This window comes from Triticum urartu, chromosome 3, assembly GCF_003073215.2.
Source record: "Triticum urartu cultivar G1812 chromosome 3, Tu2.1, whole genome shotgun sequence".
NCBI lineage: Eukaryota > Viridiplantae > Streptophyta > Magnoliopsida > Poales > Poaceae > Triticum > Triticum urartu.
Genome location: NC_053024.1, coordinates 168,724,965 through 168,742,653, shown reverse-complemented (window position 1 = coordinate 168,742,653; position 17,689 = coordinate 168,724,965). Strand labels below are relative to the sequence as shown.

Below are 17,689 nucleotides of genomic sequence, written 5' to 3'. Positions count from 1 at the left end.
CTGCGCGCCGGACACATCGTCATTGAAGCCTGGTTCAGGGGCTACTGAGGGAGTCCTGGATTAGGGGGTCCCCGAGCGTCCGGGCTATGTGATATGGGTCGGACTAATGGGCTAAGAAGATACTAGATAGAAGGCCTTCCCCCGTGTCCGGATGGGACTCTCCTTTGCGTGGATGGCAAGCTTGGCATTCGGATATGAAGATTCCTTTCTCTGTAAACCGACTCTGTACAACCCTAACCCCCTCCGGTGTCTATATAAACCGGAGGGTTTAGTCCGTAGAGGGATCATAGTCATACATGCTAGACATCTAGGGTTTAGCCATTACGATCTCATGGTAGATCAACTCTTGTAACCCCTATATTCATCAAAGTCAATCAAGCAGGACGTAGGGTTTTACCTCCATCAAGAGGGCACGAACCTAGGTAAACATCGTGTCCCCTGCCTCCTGTTACCTCCGATCCTTAGACGCACAGTTCGGGACCCCCTACCCGAGATCTGCCAGTTTTGACACCGACACCTGCCGCTGCAGCCTGTTCCGTCACCATGCCGTACCACTATTGCCTCATCGCTTCCCGCAACCACAGTTCCGCGGGTCGCCGAAGCTCCGTCGATGTCTAACATGGATGTAGGAGAGAAGAAGAAGAAGATAAATTGGTCATTGACATATGTGGTTCATATGTTAGGGTATAAGAGCAACTCCAATGGGGCGACCCATTTCTTCCGCCTGCGTCCGTTTGGGTCGGTGCGGGCAAAAGTGGTGGTCCAACGCGCTGACCCAAACCCAAATCTCGTCCGTTTCGCGTTCACGCCGACGCATTTGCGGCCCAAATTTGTGCCCCAAATGCGTTGGCGCGGACACGGAACGGACGCCACGCACACCTTCTCGGTGTCCGCCGCGGCCCCACCTGGCGGTCGTCCAACCGCCCGTGGCCAACCTGGTCAGCTTAATTTATGACCTTGGGCCCATGCGTCAGCGACGACGGTCGTCTTTTTTTATGTCGACCGTGCGTCGAGGCCGTCCTCATCCCAATTGTCGTCAACATCTAGCAAGCTCTGCTCCCCGTTGCCGGCAAACCCTAGCCACCACCACCACAGCGAGATGGGGCTCTTCTCCGGTGCCAGCAGTAGCAAGGCCAAGGGCAAGGACCCCGCCATCCCTTTCCCCTCAGAGTTCCTCCCGCATCCGCCGGTGTCGGCTCGCCGGCAGAGGTAGCGCGTGAACGTGCCAGTGCACCAGGCGGAATGGCGCTGACAGCACCGCGTGCCTCTCTCATACCCCGATGCCACCCTGCCGCACGATTGGCATCTGGATCCGGAGAGGATCCCGGTGTCGGCGTCGTCGCGGTCGGCTAGGGCGCCCGCGGAGGAGGTGCGATGCTGACGCTGGAGCAGCGCCGCGACCTCGCCTACGCAACCGACTCGCCCAACTGGACGAGGTGGTTCGCCTTCGACCACGAGGAGGCGAGGCGACGCGGCGTGCGCGAGGTCGACTGGAACGTGCCACCGCCGCTCGTCGTCCGCGAGGAGGACCAAGCAGTGGAGGACGCCTACTAGGCGGCCCTTGCGGCCGTCTACCGGGAGAGCGAGGAGGACGAGCGGTGCAGGGTGGAGGCAGTGGAGGAAGAGGAGGCTTGGTACGAGGCAGTCATGGTGCAGGCCATTGCCCTCTCCGCGGCAGGCGACTGCGTGCTGCCGCCGGTGGCCCCGCCGTCCCCTCCCCGACGCCGCGTCAAGGCCGAGCCGGAGCCGCCCCTATCGAATGCTACTCCTGGACGGGAGTAGTGCGCGAGTGGGTCTCCGCGCCACCGGTTTGGATGGAGACGACGCCGGCACCGGAGACAGCGTACCTCGAGACGTGGCGCCAGCGACGGCTGACCGAGGAGCGCCGTCGCGGCGAGTACGAGGAGATACTTGAGCGCGACCTCGAGGAGGAGGAGCGCGAGGCCGAGGAGGAGGCGCGCCAGGCCGCGGCTGCACAGGCGGCCGCACAGTCCCCACTCACCGGCTCTGCCCGAGGCGGCACAGCTGCCCGCGGCCGACATCACCGCCACCTGGAACACGGCGTTCCCCTGGGCCGGCCATGCACCGACGCTCATCGACTTCACCGACCCCGAGGACGACGCCTAGGGCAACGCGCTGCCTCGTAGTTTAGTTTATTTTTAGTTTTATTTAATGCTAATGTGGACGCGTGGACTCTCGCCGGCCTTCCTGACCGGCTTTAATATTTAATTAAGTTGTTTCTATTTTAGATAGGAAAACACTCACCTTCAGCCGGCTGATGCACGCACAACATCCGCCGCCTGCGTAGCCGTCGGATTGATTTTGATCGAGCGCTCGCACTGGCGACAAGTCTCGTGCAACTATTTATTTATTTTTTTTGCAACAAGCGTCTTGTTTCAGAAGCTTTCTGCAACAGAGATCTTGTTTCAGAAAGAAAAAAGTGTTTGGCGGTGAAGTTTTTCTTTCGGCAACAGGGTTTAATTTTAGAAAGTTTCTGCAACGGAGGTCTTGTTTTAGAAAGAAGAAAAATGGTTCGACGATGAATATTTTCTCTTCTGCAACAAGGGTAGTGTTTCAGAAACATAGCCCCGGCTGCAGAAAGCGCAAAATGAGCACCCCGCGTCAGAGCGTATGAGGGTAAGTATTGCAACACGACGCATGTTTCAGAAACATAGCTTCGGTTGCAGAAATCGCCAGAGGAGTGTCTGGTGTAAGACTTCATCGTTGTCGTGCTGGAGTAGCGGCAGATGCCCGGGGTGCTGGTTTGGAGGAGGCGTGACGACTCCAGTGGCCGGGATGCTCCATGGCCGAGCTACTCAGTCCATGGCGAGGCAGTGGTGCTGTCTCAGTGGACCTTCGCAACAAGGTCCTTGTTGCAAAGCCATGAGCGCAACAAATTAGCTGTTGCGAAGGTGCCCAATTGGCTAGGACGGTAGATCGGACGGCTATTTCGGATGGCATCCGACGGTTGCCGAGGCGGCTGATCTTATCGGTTTATCACCCGGCGGACGCGTAGTACTGCCCAAATAGGATTTAGCACCGTCAAAATGGGTCGGGTGAGCGTTGGACGCATACGTCGACCCAAATACGAAAGCGGACGTTTGTGTCCGCCTGACCGATCCAAACGGACAAAAAGCGGACAAAATCGCTGTCCGTTTGGTTCGGTCCGTTGGAGTTGCTCTAACTATAGGGAAAGGTTTACAAGGGCACACACCTGTATAGGGAGATATTTTTTGGGAGACTGCTGCAGATTGCTCTAACCCCCTTTTGAAAATACAAGAAAAAAATTGAGACATGTCGTGTTCCCAGTTTATTTCCAAACCTCAAAATCACGCAACCACACCACACCGTTCCAAGTGCCGGCTCGTCTTCCACAGTCCGGCCCGCCTTGGGAAACGCCGCCCCGGCCGTCACCTCTTTCGACCCCTTCCTCCTCCTCTCCCCGCCGCCTCCCCCTCCCACTTCCGCCGCGCCTGCGCGTGCTCCTTGTTAAATTTAGCAATGCCTCCTCTCCACCCATTCCCGCGCGCCTTCCCCGTCCCACCCCAGCCTTCTCCAGGCCCCGTCGCCTCCCCGCGAAACAACCACCTCCACCGTCGCCGCCTCCCCGCCCATGGGAGGGTGACCTCGCGTCTGCCCCCTTTCCAGACGGTGCCTTGCCGTGGCGTTTGCAGGGGCCGCCGGGGCTTGGTCCGCCTCATCTGATCCACTCCAGGTTGGTTTGTGCCTCTTCCCCCGGCGATCAGCCACCCCTGCTGGCCTGTTCCAATGTGCTAGATAGATCAATAAATTCCAATGCGTTGTAAAATGCAAGGTGTGAAATACATGTCTGCTTGGTTTGGCGCTTCAATTTTGATTGGTTTTGAATATGTACCTTCGCGATTGTTCGGTGCTTGCATACATGATCAGGCACGATCACATGCCAGTTTGACACAGCGTTGTTATGTTCAGAGAAAGTCAAAAGAGGGCTGTACTGCATACAGTTCCCAGCTAGGCCAATTTTACTACTTAAACACCTTCAGAAAACGGCTCACGGATTTATAATCGTATTCTACATATGTATGCCTGTCCGTGACTGTTATGTAATACCATGACAGACAAATGTGTAACTTCTGAGCTAGGAGTCTAGGAGATACATGACTTCATATAGTTGACTGGTCTGTATGTGCATGTTCTGTCTCTAAATTACACTTCTTGCATATTCATGGATATGTTTATTTTAAAATGGCATATGTGATAGTTTGAGGACGGTAACAATGTCCGTTTGTATACAGCTTATTAAGGCAACAATGTCAATATAAGCATTTGGAATTAATGATCAATACAATTGTATTTTCATTCTTGTACAAATTCATTATTATTAGGTAATGCGTTATTATCACTTTAGACATTGTCGGTCTAAAACAATGTATATGTCTTCAAAATGATGTATCATATGAGAAGGCTTTACCCAGGAATACAGAATTAGAGCAATGGTTATGATAGCAAAAAAGTTCTTCAGTTTTTTTATTTCTTCCTGGGAAGTTGACTAATGACTACTCCCTCTGTTCCTAAATATTTGTCTTTTTAGAGATTTTAAATGGACTACCACATACGGATGTATATAGACATATATTAGAGTGTAGATTCACTCATTTTGCTCCGTATGTAGTCACTTGTTGAAATCTCTAGAAAGACAAATATTTAGGAACGGAGGAAGTAGTCATCATGATCATTGTGAAGTTGTTGTTTTATTTGGAATTATAATGCACCATTTGGTCTTCCAAATTCTATTTCTAGCGTTAAATGGTTCTACTATTGCACATTCTTACTGTAATAATAAACTATTTTGTGAAGTTTCAGATGAACTCCAGGTCATACAACAAACTGGACACTGCGAATGACAAAATGGATTTTAACACCCGTGGAAATACCGCGTTCAATGGCACCTTAGACCGGAATCAATCAGGTGTGTCTGCCAATCCATCCACAGCATCCAAACCAGCTGCACACTCGCAGATCCCAATGGACTTCAGCACTCGTGGAAATACAGCGTTCAATGGCGCCTTAGACCGGAATCAACCAGGTGTCTCAGCCAATCCATCCACAGCATCCAAACAGGCTGCACACTCGCAGATCCCTTCGGATAAGAAACCACGTCCCAAGAAAGAAGATTTTGCTGACAAAGGAAACCCAAACCACATGACAAAACGCCTCGTTAATCCTGCGGAGAGCCCTGTGCTGACACCAACAAAAGCAGCATCCAGAGGCATGAACAGTAATACACCAGAGAAACTTAGTGATTCCGCTCTAACCATTCGTCAAGGTAGCACTGACAGTCCAAGAAGTAACAGCTTGGATAGCTGCATCTCCGGCCATGTCAAGCATCACACCGGAGGGGACTGCCGATGGGAGGCCGTCCAGCTGGCCACCTCCAGGGACTCCCCTCTCAGCCTAGTCCACTTTAGACTTCTGAAGCGCCTTGGATACGGAGACATTGGCAGTGTTTACCTTGTGGAGCTCAGGGGCACAGACACGTTCTTCGCGATGAAGGTGATGGACAAGGAATCACTCATCAGCAGGAACAAGCTGATCAGGGCGCAAACAGAGAGGGAGATACTCGGCCTTCTCGATCACCCTTTCCTGCCCACGCTGTACACTCATTTTGAGACAGACAAGTTCTACTGCCTTGTCATGGAGTATTGCTGCGGCGGTAATCTCCATTCGCTTCGGCAGAAGCAGCTGAACAAGCACTTCTCCGAGCAAGCAGCCAGGTTGGTTCACTTCAGAGTTCAGATTACTGTATTTAGTACAACCTTGTTATTGGTACTCGATTCGGTTCAGTGTTTGTGCGATGACACATATATAACTCAATTGCTCATCATAATTCTCTTTCCCTGGTTGTTTTTGCCTAGATTTTATGCCTCTGAGGTGTTGCTGGCACTGGAGTACCTCCACATGCTAGGCATCGTGTACCGAGACCTCAAGCCGGAGAACGTGCTCGTCCGAGACGGGGGGCACATCATGCTGTCCGACTTCGACCTGTCGCTGCGGTGCTCGGTGAGCCCGATGCTCGTCAAGTCGTCGTCGGTGCACGCAGGCCCCAACGGCATCGAGAAAGGGCTGGCCAACACGGAGGGCATGAGCAACGGGTGCATCCAGCCGTCGGCGTTCTTCCCGCGGATGCTGAGCATGAGCATGAGCAAGAGGAACCGCAACAAGACCAAGTCGGACCTCAGCCTCCACGGGTTGCAGACAATGGAGTTCAACGCGGAGCCGACGGACGCCCGGTCCATGTCGTTCGTCGGCACCCACGAGTACCTGGCGCCGGAGATCATCCGAGGGGAGGGCCACGGCAGCGCGGTGGACTGGTGGACCTTCGGTATCTTCCTCTATGAGCTGCTGCACGGCATGACACCGTTCAAGGGCAACGGCAACCGCGCCACGCTGAGCAACGTGGTGGAGCAGCCGCTGCGGTTCCCGGAGAGCCCGCCGGTGAGCAACGTCGCGCGGGACCTCATCCGGGGACTGCTGACCAAGGACCCCCAGAAGAGGATCGCGACCAAGAGGGGCGCCACCGAGATCAAGCAGCACCCGTTCTTCGAGGGGGTGAACTGGGCGCTCGTCAGGAGCGCTCACCCGCCGTCGGTGCCGGACCCCGTCGACTTCAGGCAGTACCTAGGCAAAGAGAAGAAGACGGCAGAGCGTGGCCTTGGCACCACTCTGAGCAGCTTGTCGACGGGCGCTGTTGCGGCAGCCAAGACGGGCTCCGGCCAGTTCGAGTATTTCTAGAGCTGCATCGGGTTTTTTGAGTGCTTGTAGGACTACTGGGCACCATAGATACAGATACAGATACCCCGTGTTCTTATATCACTGTATAAACCTCCTGTACTGTACTGTACTGTTGTGATTTCCGTTATATACCTGATGAGATGTCTCATTTGCTAACGGCTGCTAATTGAACTATCAAGTTTTGTGAGATGCAGACATTCTTTTATAGTTAGATTAGATTAGACATGTCTGCTTATCTTTCTAACCTGAAAGCTGAAGATTGTGCACATGACTGAAGTTTTGTAATATCCTTTTGTTTTGCCTCCTTGTTTTTATTTTGCTAGTGGTCATCAAAGTGGCACATGTTCTATTCACACTTCCAGAGGCACTGAAGCTATCAACAACTCATGCACCAAGCATGTATAAAATCACAAAGTGAGGTAGACATATAACGTGGCGAAATTTCATCTTCCAGAAACGGCCTAAACTACAACCAATTCATCTACAGTTATACCACCACCCCTGGACTTCTTCCATAACTTTCGTGTGGATTGTGATTTACACACCCTTTTTCTTCCGAGTTACTCCCTAAGTAGGTGAATTTAGCAATGGTCAGGTAGCCCAAGAACCCTAGCTGGTAGACGCGATCTCATCTGCAGCTGGCGTGTCTCCCTTCAGTTCCAGCGCTTGAGCTCTGTTCTTAGCCAACTCCTTTGCGAGAAGTTCGGTGTGTGCATCCAGAGACTTCTTGAAACCGGCAAAGCACTTATCGCAGGCGTACTTCGCGCCATCCCTGACCGATGATCCGACGATAATGCCAGACGCGTATGCGCTGCATGCGTCCAGGATGGCACGCTCCCGCTCGTGGAAATGGTGCACGACAAGGGTCTCAAAATGCTGCACCAGGTGAAAGGCTTGTAAGAATGAATTCGGTGGCATGAAGAACAATGCACATGTGGTACAAAACTGAAGGATGTATTTTTTGCTATGTGCTACCTCCCTCCGTTCCTAAATATAAGTCTTTTTAGAGATTCTAATATGAGCTACATACGGAGCAAAATGAGTGAACCTACATTCTAAAATATGTCTATATACATCCGTATGTAGTCCATATTGAAATCTCTAAAAAGACTTATATTTAGGAACAGAGGGAGTACAAACCAGTTCCACTTGGGATGGGACCTCGGTTTTCTTTAGAAAATACGGGTGCGCAATGGTGGTGATATTTCAGAAACTCATTTTTCTTGCTCTATTTGTTCAACATTCCATTAATAAAAATATAAGGTGTTATGAAGATGTGGAAAATTTGAAGTTGGTAATTTCATGTCACAACTCACAAGAAACAACTCCTCTCTCTATGGGTGCAGATTGTCTAACGTTACAGAGCTGACTTATCACAGTTAAAAAGGAATTAAGGAGATGGCAGGTACAATTGTTACAACAGAAACAAAATTTAGCTATTAGGGCGTCCCAGTAATCTGTGATTGTTTCTCAAATTGTTCAGAATAAAAAAGATATGCTTCCATGTTCATCGTAAAAAATGATAACACAAAAGATTTTGATTTACTTATGTATCGTCGGAGCTTATTCTAACCCAATATGCATCTATGCAGTTTATTTTAAGGACGGGTATCAGCAATTTTGTAACCATGTCAACTGAGAATCTTCTTTTACGCCATGAAGAGTAACCAAGACATCTATTTACGATGGCAAGAAATGAGGGTTCTGTAATTACCATTGGAGGCTTCCGAAGTGAATACAACATAGTCTTGCAGGATAGTACAAACGCAGTCTGATTATATGCCATGGAATGCTTTTCACCAAGAGGTGTATTAACCGTGTTTTTGTAGCCTGGCTCATTAAAGTATGGTTTATCATTCAACACAAGGCCCTGGATGGAGATCAACACCTGCAGCATGGTGGAATTCGACTTGCTCCACTTCTCACATCCAGAACCCCACCAAGTGTTCAGCAGGCTAAGGCACACCTTTCCACTCTCATACAGGTTTGGATTTAGTCGAAGCCCACCTGAATGGTAGTACACTTTCTGTGCATATTGGATAGGTAATTGTTAAGAGATTGCATTTGTGGTGATAAATCTGAAAAAGAAGGGGAAGGTGGGTGTGAAGTGCCAACTTACCGGTGGACATCGCGGGTACTCAGGAGGAAAACGAACATCAAAGAAGAAAAGACCGTCATGATATGGAGTTCCAGAAGGCCCAACAATAGCAGCCCTTAGCAGATCAATCCTGTCCTCATAAACTCTAACATATATAGATCCTGCATAATTTGAAACCAAATTGAGACCCACGTTTTTATTAATAAAAAAGTGATTTCAGGTGTAAATCCTCTAAAAGAAAGGCTGCAGTGCAAATATGACATGAGTCGCTGACAAATTAGGTTAGGGTTAGTGATATGCCAACATGATTTAACAGTTACTATTTTTTTCCATTTTTCCCATTCTTCTCCAAGTATTGAATGATACTATCTGACACGGTATATCCAATATGATAGGAAAGGAGTTCTAAAATAATCATGACTTTTTTAATTGTTGTCTTAGGGGCTTATTGCAGGAGTGCACCTAAACCCCGGCGTACATACTAGATGTTGCCAGAAAAGGGCCAAGAAATGCAGAGAACGATGCCTATATGGAAACAATGGTACCATTCATTAAAGTTTCTATAGTTACAGACCGGGGGGGGGGGGGGGAGGGGTGCTGTATACAAAAAAGAGAGAATTAGTTCATACAAAAATGGTATCAAGGAATTCTTCCACTGGGGGGACATTAGTTAAAGCACACACAACTCAATCAAGTTAGAAGAATCAATGAGCATATCCTAATGAAGTTCAGATACGGTGTTGTGAATGTGATACTACGTTGAAGTCAACAAATATTTAGCATACTATATTTAGCAGGTCAAATAAATTAGATATAATTAGCACAAACAACAGTTTGATGACAATAATAAAGGACCATTGGATGCTTTCAGTATTCGTCGTCAATGTCATGATAGTTGGATGATAAAAATTATATACTCCAATCATAAAGAAATATATGTACCGACCAGGTAGATCTCTCTGTAGAAGCTTCCATTCATTTTGGATTGTTTTCGTCCAATCTTTGCTCGTCTGTTCACATATTGGTGGCAGGAAATTAATTCACAGTTGAACCCAATAGATATAGAGTTCAAAAAAGGACATAGCATACCTTCCCTGGTGAGGTCTTTGCATAGTGGTGGTCAGAGTAATCTTGAACAACGTCAAATTGGTTAAATAACTTGTGATCCTCGTTCTCAGATCCATCTACTGCCTTTATCGCCGATGAGATGTTACTTGAACATTCAGGTTCATGTTTTTGCAGTGACAACACATTACCAGACCCACTTGAACAGGGATTCAAAAGAATGTTACTTGCAAGGACGTTTACAGTGGAGTGTGGAGCAGCACTAGCACCTGAATTCAGAAGATTATGACCTAAGTATGAATGTTATCACCACATATGTACATACTTTTAGAATTGTGGACAGATACAGAGGGGGAGAAACTCGACCAACAGGCACTAGCAACTACGGCATTTTAATTTAGAAGAAGAACAAGCCTGTACAGGATGGGATCCCATCTAATGCAGCCAAGATCACTCATCTCGTTGGGGGCCACAGCAACAATGCCTATGTGGTTCCTCCATCACATGGATTGCCCATTATCAAGGATAAAAGACACATTCCAAAAATTTACTAGTAGCTGGTTATCAGCTTTCTTAATGGTGCTATCCCTGCCAATTGTAAAGTATTTCTTTGCTGGGAGCACTAACATCAAGGTTTCATTAAAATTGGTCTGAAACCTCTACCAGTTCAACGACAGGTTAATGCCATTTCATTAATGCCTGCTCTCATTCCTAATGAAAGCCAGCTAAATGTCATGTTAAATTTAGTGAAAGCAAGAAGCCATAAAGGAATGGTACAGTGTAAAATCTACATAACATTAAGCTAATAGTTGTAATTTCCTCAAGCATGAAACAATACATGTAGTATATCCCTGACATCCAGCCCTTGTTTACACAGAGCACTAAACTAATTGCTTCCTGAAACCAGTGATACAGACTCCTATATTTCTAAGAGGCTGCATTTTTTTTCAGATAATGGAAGTACAACCACTGAAGTAGCTGCATCGTGCATCTTCTTTCGCATGTAGTAAGAATGACATAAGTATTTTATAGTCAAGAGTCACAACTCAGATACCCATTTGAGGGCTGTAATCAGTACTGCAAGTGAAAAATAAATTGTAATAGATATTTCTCAGATACTATCAGATGCCATTTAAAGTATAAAAATAAAAAAACCAGTCAGGAGGCACAAACAGAACATTTCAAAATTTAACATTGGTCATCCGAAGCTACCTTGCCAAAGAGGGTCGATGGACTTGCCTGCATAAATAGAACCATTCATTAGAACATTCAGGGAAATAACAAGTTTTATAAAATGTTTTTCCAACAAGTAATTGGTTTGATATAACAAACTCCAAAACATCGTCGATCATCACAGACATGCATTCATATGCCAGTTTATATCCAACTATAACATAGTAGCATTCAGATTCTATCAATGATATCATACTTGAGTAGGTCCAACACAATCAAGACAAATAAGTGTATAAAGATTTAAGCATCCTGACATAACTACCTGGACCATACAACAGGCTCTAATTATTCTGTTATTCCAACAACTTACGACTGCCCCATTGGTATGCAGTTTCACCAAGAACACACACATGCATCATCATTACCCAAAAAAAGAAACACATGGTTATCGGATGAGACCACCATTGGACAAACCAGGTTATTGTTTTAAAGAGGGCAAGGAGCATCCAGTGATCATGTGATGCGCACCCCCCGCTGAGAAATAAACCAAGTTAACCAGGGAAGGTACATCATCACCTTTTTTGTTGGAATTCTTCTTCTTTTTCTTGCCAACTCCAAAGAATTGAAGCAGCTTCTTGAGAACCATCCTCTAATCCAATCCACGCCACAGAGAAAGCACCTGAAAAGCATGAAACGCCATTGGATTTGGAACCAACAGCTAGAAAGAAAGATGACGCAATTAGGCGGATAACAGAGGTAAATCGACGCATGCGCATGAACGACATATGCATGGAAGTGAAGAACATGATAATCTTGGACAGGAGGAACTTTTTTTCCCACTTAGTTGATTTCTTGTTCTCCTTTCCGCTTTATATATATAATATATGAAGAACTCATGTTCGTCGGCCCCAGTGAGTTGTTTATGTAGTACAAAACCCAGGCACTCCAATCAGTGCCTGAGTGACGCCATGGTCGGGCCAATGGACCCACGACACGACCAAACCCAGCAACAGACAAAACGAAACAAAGCACGCAAGAACATCACACCGCAGGAGAGAGAAAGAAAACAAAACATCATGGGGGCAAAGAGTATCATCGCATCATGACAATAACTCCACAAGGCCAGAAAGAAACCGAAAGATGATTGCAGAATCTCGGGGGCATCCCCTCCCTCCTCCTCCCCAGATCGCACAATCAATCAAAAGAGTAGAGCACCATCGCGAGGTACTGAAGAAAGAAGCGAGCAAACCAGCACGATCACGGAGGAGAACAGAGCAGAGCAGAGCAGGAGGGAGTCGGAGGAGGAGCAGACCGGAACCCTCGCCTGCTCCGTCGGTCCTGGCGCCGACACCGGTCGCCGGGGAAGGGGAGGGAAGGGAAGCGCCGAAGGGGAACAGTCAGTAGTAGTGGTGCAGTCGCCAGTAGTAGGCGAGAAAAAGAGCGAGGCGAGAAAAAGAGTGCAGGAGGGGGAGGAGACGGCCGGTCAGGGTGGGGGTGGTGGGTGCGTGCGCGAGCCCGAGCCCGGGTTTGCGGGGAGGGGAACCCGGGGTCACACCACACGGATGGGGAGGGCGCTTGCGTGCCGGGGAGGCAAAGCTCGGCCCCAACCGGCGCTTTTGCCTGCCCCGCCTCCGCCCCGCAAGACCAGACCGGACGGACCGGCCCCAAGCACGGTGCACCGCGTCCCCCTCTGCAACCGCAAGCCGCATATTTGGCATCGTGGCCGTGATCAGGGGCGCGCGTCCGGTGATTCTCTTCTCCTGCTCGTTTTGGAGCCTTTCCTTTTCCCTGAGACTCTGAAAGGAAGCGACAATGGCGAAATCCGGCATGTGATCTGTAGCCTGCGTTCCTCCTACGGCCATAGGACCTACTACCTGTGCTGTGCGTGCCTCTGTGCTATGCTAGGTTAAAAGGCCGGGAATCTCGCGTGCATACAGGAGTGGAAAGTGCCAGCCTGCCCGCGACTCCTTTTTCCATGTATATATATACGGGTTTATATAGCAAGATAAGCACGAGATAAGAAGAAGACGGGACGTGGATACGGAAAATGGAAACATTTTCTCTTTTTCGGGAAAAAGAGAGGCACGCATGGACGCATCCGGCCGAACATCACGCGCACGCAGCTTGGCTTTCGTCTGACGCAAGATACGGCCAAGCCCGGAGCGTGGACCGGTCGTCGGCTTCGGACACTTCAGTCGAGCGATCACTGTCGCACGACGGTGATGGGCATAGTACTCATCCCGCACTCCCTTCAGCCCACCCATCTTTTTCAACACATATCCTGCGCTCTTTGACAGAGAAAGAGAAGAGAGAGAGTTACTTGTATTTTACGACTCTCTTCTGTCTCTTTAATTGTGTGCAGTCTATTTTTCCGCAGGTTATTCTCGTAAAATTGCATGGAGGTGCTTCTAGGCAACCCCAAGGATAAAATTGCTAAAAAAAAATTAGGGTAAGAGCAACTCCAACGCGTTTTTATTTGGGTCGGCAGGTGCGCTCATTGGGAGGCATATACATTTTTGCCGACGTGCCCGACACTGACGTAATTAAGCATAATTATACATAAATGACCGGTCAAACGCCGGCCAAAGTCCACTTAAACATAACAAAAAAATTACAAACTCTAATAAACGCCCACACGCTGCCCTAATAGACCGCCTTGTCCTTGCCGCCGCCGGTGAGGACGATGAAGACAGGAGGCGGCCCAGCCCAACCGAACGAGGCTTGATAGGCCACCAGGTCAGCCTCCTCCGGCATCTGCTACGGCGGCGGCATTGCAGCGAGGCGGGCGTGCTCCTCCTCCTCCTCCTCCTCGCGCCGCTGCTGCTACTCCCAACGCATCTGCAATTCGGCGTCGACCCCCTCCTTCGCGATCCAATGCGCCTTCCAGCGCTCAAGGTGGGCCGCCTCCTCATCCAGCGTGGAGGCGAAGTAGCAGGGAGGCGCACTCACCCACTCGCGGAGCTGGTCGGTCCACAAATAGGACTCCTGAGGCCAAGTGGGGGGTGGCGGTGACCACTTCCGTGTGGGTGTTAGCTCGCGCTCCGGCTCCAGCTCTGGCTCGGCCTTTGGCTCGACGAGGGTCGGCGACGGCGACCGTGGCGACACGAACAAGGGCACGTGGACGTAGTCCCTCGCTGCGCACAGAGCAAGGGCTTGCTCCAGCCCATCCCAATGGGCGTCCTCCTCGAGCCGGCTCGCCTCCAACGCATGCTACAGGGCCTCCTCGAGGGCGGCTTGGTAGTCCGCCTCTGCCTGCTCTTCCTCCGGTTTTACCCGCAGGGGCGGCGTGGAACGTCATGGTCGATGTGGGCGCCGAGGCGGCACTCCTCCTCGTGCTCTAGCGCAAACCAGCGCTTCCAGTTAGGAGAGTCTGGCGCGTAGGCACATATGGCGCGCTGCTCCGGCGTAAGGAGCTCAGCTCACACCGCCAGGAAACCTCCTCCGCGTCTGCCCTCGCGGATCGCGGCGCCGCCGGGATGGGGATGCGCTGCGGGTCCAAATGCCAGTCGTGCGACAAGTTCACATCTGGATATGGCAGGGGCTGGCGGTACTCCCAGTGCTACCGCGCCTGGTGGACTAGGATGTGCAACCGTTCCTGCTCCCATGGTGGCGTGCCGCGTCTAGCCGGCGGCGGTGCAGGAAGGAGCCCGCGGGAAGAGCTCTCTCCGTCGCGGAACCTCCCCTTCCTCCCTCCCCCTGAAGATGCCCATGGCTTTGCTAGGGTTTGGGGCTGGCTAGCTAGCTAGGGTTTCCTGGTCGCCGGCGAGGGAGCAAAGGTGGCAAGATGTGGACGGGAGGAGTGGATGAGGCCGGCCCCGCCACACGCGTCCATTAAAAAGGACGGCCATGCGGCCCATGCACACACTGCCAGGCGGGCCTTCGGTAGGTGACCGCATTAATTATGACTGCTTGGGTTGTTGGTCGACCGACATGTGGGGCCACGACAGACACTAAGGGGACGACACCGAAGGGACGCGTATTTGGGCCAGAAAGGGGTCTACGCAAACGTGAAGTGGACCGATTTTGGGAATGGGTCGGCATGTTGGGCCATCGTTTTTTTCCGCGGTGACCCAGACGAACGTGAGCGGACAAAATGATTCGTTCGGTTGGAGTTGCTCTAAAGGGTTAAATACGGCCGAACAAGTTGGCGGTGATAATTGTTGTGTCTCCTACTTGGTCATGCCGTGGCTGCTTCGTGAGAGGTGTGCAAGCTAGGCAAAGGTGCGGTGAGTGGAGTGTGGTGTTCGGCGGTGATCCTGGCTAAAGCTTGATGGGCTTTGGGTGCCCGATGGCATCAGCGTCCATGGACGTCGTGTTACCTCATTGGAGGCGCCATCGTGGAGTTTACCCCCTGCATACCCTCGAATCCAGGTCTTCAGGTGAAAGCCTAAGGCCCCGCGGGGTTGGGGACGCCATCGACATCGTCGTTTCCCTCTTTGGGGCGTCATCTTGAAGAGTTTCGGATCCTATTTGCATGCTCCAGGGGCCGGACGCTTGCGGCATTGCGGTTGGCAGGTGTCCGTCCGATGATGCAGAGGTTTGTGCAGCTTCCTGTTTGTGGCAACGATGGCGGCTTAGGTGGAGTCAGGTTTGCGGTTGTGCTCTGGTGGTCGGTCTCTTCCTCGTGTTCAAGGGGTTGTTGTGCTCACTTTGTCTCTATGAAAGTTAGTGCTGCTGAGCTGAGGAGGACCTTGCGGTGACGATGACACGAGGTGGGTAGTCGGTTTCGGCGTAGGCCCAACACTTTTCTCCTACAATGCTCGTCGACAAAGTCGAAGCTGCCTGGTCATCGGTTGACTATTTGGCTTCGATCAGCGCAGGCCTTAGCGCTTTTTGCGGTGCAAGCTAGTTGGTGGCCGTCGATGATGGAGTCAGAGTCGCCATTGCAAAGGTGTGATGACGATGACACCGGGTTGCAACCTTAACGGCGCTTTTCTCCTAGTCGACGTGTTTGTTCTTGTGTGGGCTGCCAGTTCACCTAGGGTGCCTAGTTTTTGCGAGCGTGTTGTGACGGTTTTTGCCCTGTCTTCCATTAATTAACCGACCAACTCTCTTCTTTTTTAGAGAAAAGGCCAGAGCCCGACTTTATAAATAAAGCCACCAGGCAGAGTCATAACAACCACAACAGTCAACCACATAGCACGCCCAGAACCGCATAGACTAAAGTAGAACGTACATGGCTCCCAGGCCAATACACGACACGCATGCCGGAAGGACTAAAGACAGCAACAACAAGGCCAACGACTCCTAATTGCCTGCTTGAACTGGAGAAAGGGAGATAGCAGAAGCCCGAATCTTGGATATCATCATGTCGAACGCATCCGTGTCCTCCTCCTTAGTCAATAATCTCCACTGCTGCAAGAATATGCAAGTTTTAAATAAGCAATCAACAGGTTTATTAGGAAAGACATGTTCAATAGTATATTTGTTTTTTGTCGTCCAAGGAGTCCAACAAATCGCTGCGAAGCCCACCCAAAACATTCTCCTCTGGGCCCCAACCAAGTTATTAGCCAAGAGTCGAAGATCAGAAAAAGAAGATGGTCTCCAGGGAGCACGCAACCAAGATCTGACACAACACCAGAATAATTTAGCCAATACACAATGAAAGAAAAAATGCATCGTATCTTCTCTAAGCCCACACAAGGCGCATCGATCAGACCCAGGGCCGTTGCGTTTGCGGATCTGGTCACCAGCCGACAACCGTCCGCGGGAGGCTTGCCAGAGGAAAATCTTAATCTTAGGAGGGATGCGAGGCCTCCAGATCCACTTGAAATTGGAAGTGGTGGACCCCGAAATCATCTTACCATATAATGATTTCACAGAAAAACGACCCGAAGGGGAGTGGGGCCAGACCATCGTGTCCTCCTCCTCCGAGAGCATAGGGAAGAAGGCAACAAGGCGCTGCCAATCAGCCAACTCTTCAGGAGAGAGGGAGCGACGCAGATGCAGATCCCAGTTATTGGAGGCGATCTCAAAGATTGAGATCTCAGGATCAGAGCAGTAAGAAAAAAGAACAGGAAAAGAAACTGCCAACATGGACGAACCGCACCACCAATCAAGCCAGAACCTAGTGGATCTGCCGTTGCAAACAACAAACTTTACGAGACCTTGGAAGATAGGCCTAAGTTTAACGAGGTCTCTCTAGAACTGAGAGGCCCCCGAGGCGCGGGCAAACATAGGACTAGAAGAAGGGAAGTATTTAGCTTTGAGGATGTTGTACCAAAGAGGCTTATCCGAGGTAATGGTCATGATCTTCCACCACCATTTGATGATCAGGCATTTGTTCATGATTAAAGTGTTAATGATACCCAGCCCCCAAGGCTTTTTTGTCTGCAAATATGGTCCCATTTGATCATGCAATACTTGTGTTTGTTATCAGCCGCGTTCCAGTAAAAAACGCATCTATGTTCATCAAACCCGGCGTGGGTGCCATTCGTAAGCAAATAGAATCCCATAAGGAACATAGGGAGAGAAGAAAGGTAGGCATTGATCAAGGCCACTTTACCGGCCTGGGTATTATATCTGCCCCTCCAGGGCATGACACGATTGCCAACCTTGGCCACCATAGGAGCAAAATCTTTA

General features: G+C 50.0%; 2 protein-coding genes across 7 annotated transcripts; one reads left to right on the top strand and one right to left on the bottom strand.

Annotated features, from left to right (window-relative positions):
* The first annotated feature begins 3,382 nt into the window (after window positions 1-3,382).
* On the top strand, window positions 3,383-7,039 carry LOC125543435 (serine/threonine-protein kinase AGC1-7-like). Of its 2 annotated transcripts, none has more exons than XM_048706778.1 (3): window positions 3,383-3,715; window positions 4,843-5,753; window positions 5,895-7,039. In XM_048706778.1, exons 2-3 carry the CDS (start codon window positions 4,843-4,845, stop codon window positions 6,769-6,771), a joined length of 1,788 nt encoding a protein of 595 aa, XP_048562735.1. In that variant the 5' UTR covers window positions 3,383-3,715; the 3' UTR covers window positions 6,772-7,039. The 2 variants fall into 2 exon arrangements, with proteins under 2 accessions (XP_048562735.1, XP_048562734.1); XM_048706777.1 differs by having other exon boundaries at window positions 4,837-5,753.
* A 106-nt stretch (window positions 7,040-7,145) lies between these two features.
* LOC125543436 (putative ubiquitin-conjugating enzyme E2 38) lies at window positions 7,146-12,558 on the bottom strand. Of its 5 annotated transcripts, none has more exons than XM_048706781.1 (8): window positions 12,420-12,558; window positions 11,684-11,825; window positions 11,147-11,173; window positions 9,959-10,203; window positions 9,816-9,879; window positions 8,891-9,030; window positions 8,486-8,797; window positions 7,146-7,647 (listed from the first exon to the last, which is right to left on the bottom strand). In XM_048706781.1, the coding sequence occupies exons 2-8, from the start codon at window positions 11,751-11,753 to the stop codon at window positions 7,381-7,383; spliced, it is 1,125 nt and encodes a 374-aa protein (XP_048562738.1). In that variant the 5' UTR covers window positions 11,754-11,825; window positions 12,420-12,558; the 3' UTR covers window positions 7,146-7,380. The 5 variants fall into 5 exon arrangements, with proteins under 5 accessions (XP_048562738.1, XP_048562739.1, XP_048562740.1 ...); XM_048706782.1 differs by having other exon boundaries at window positions 11,684-11,786; window positions 12,420-12,556; XM_048706783.1 differs by lacking the exon at window positions 11,147-11,173.
* Between the last annotated feature and the right edge of the window lie 5,131 nt (window positions 12,559-17,689).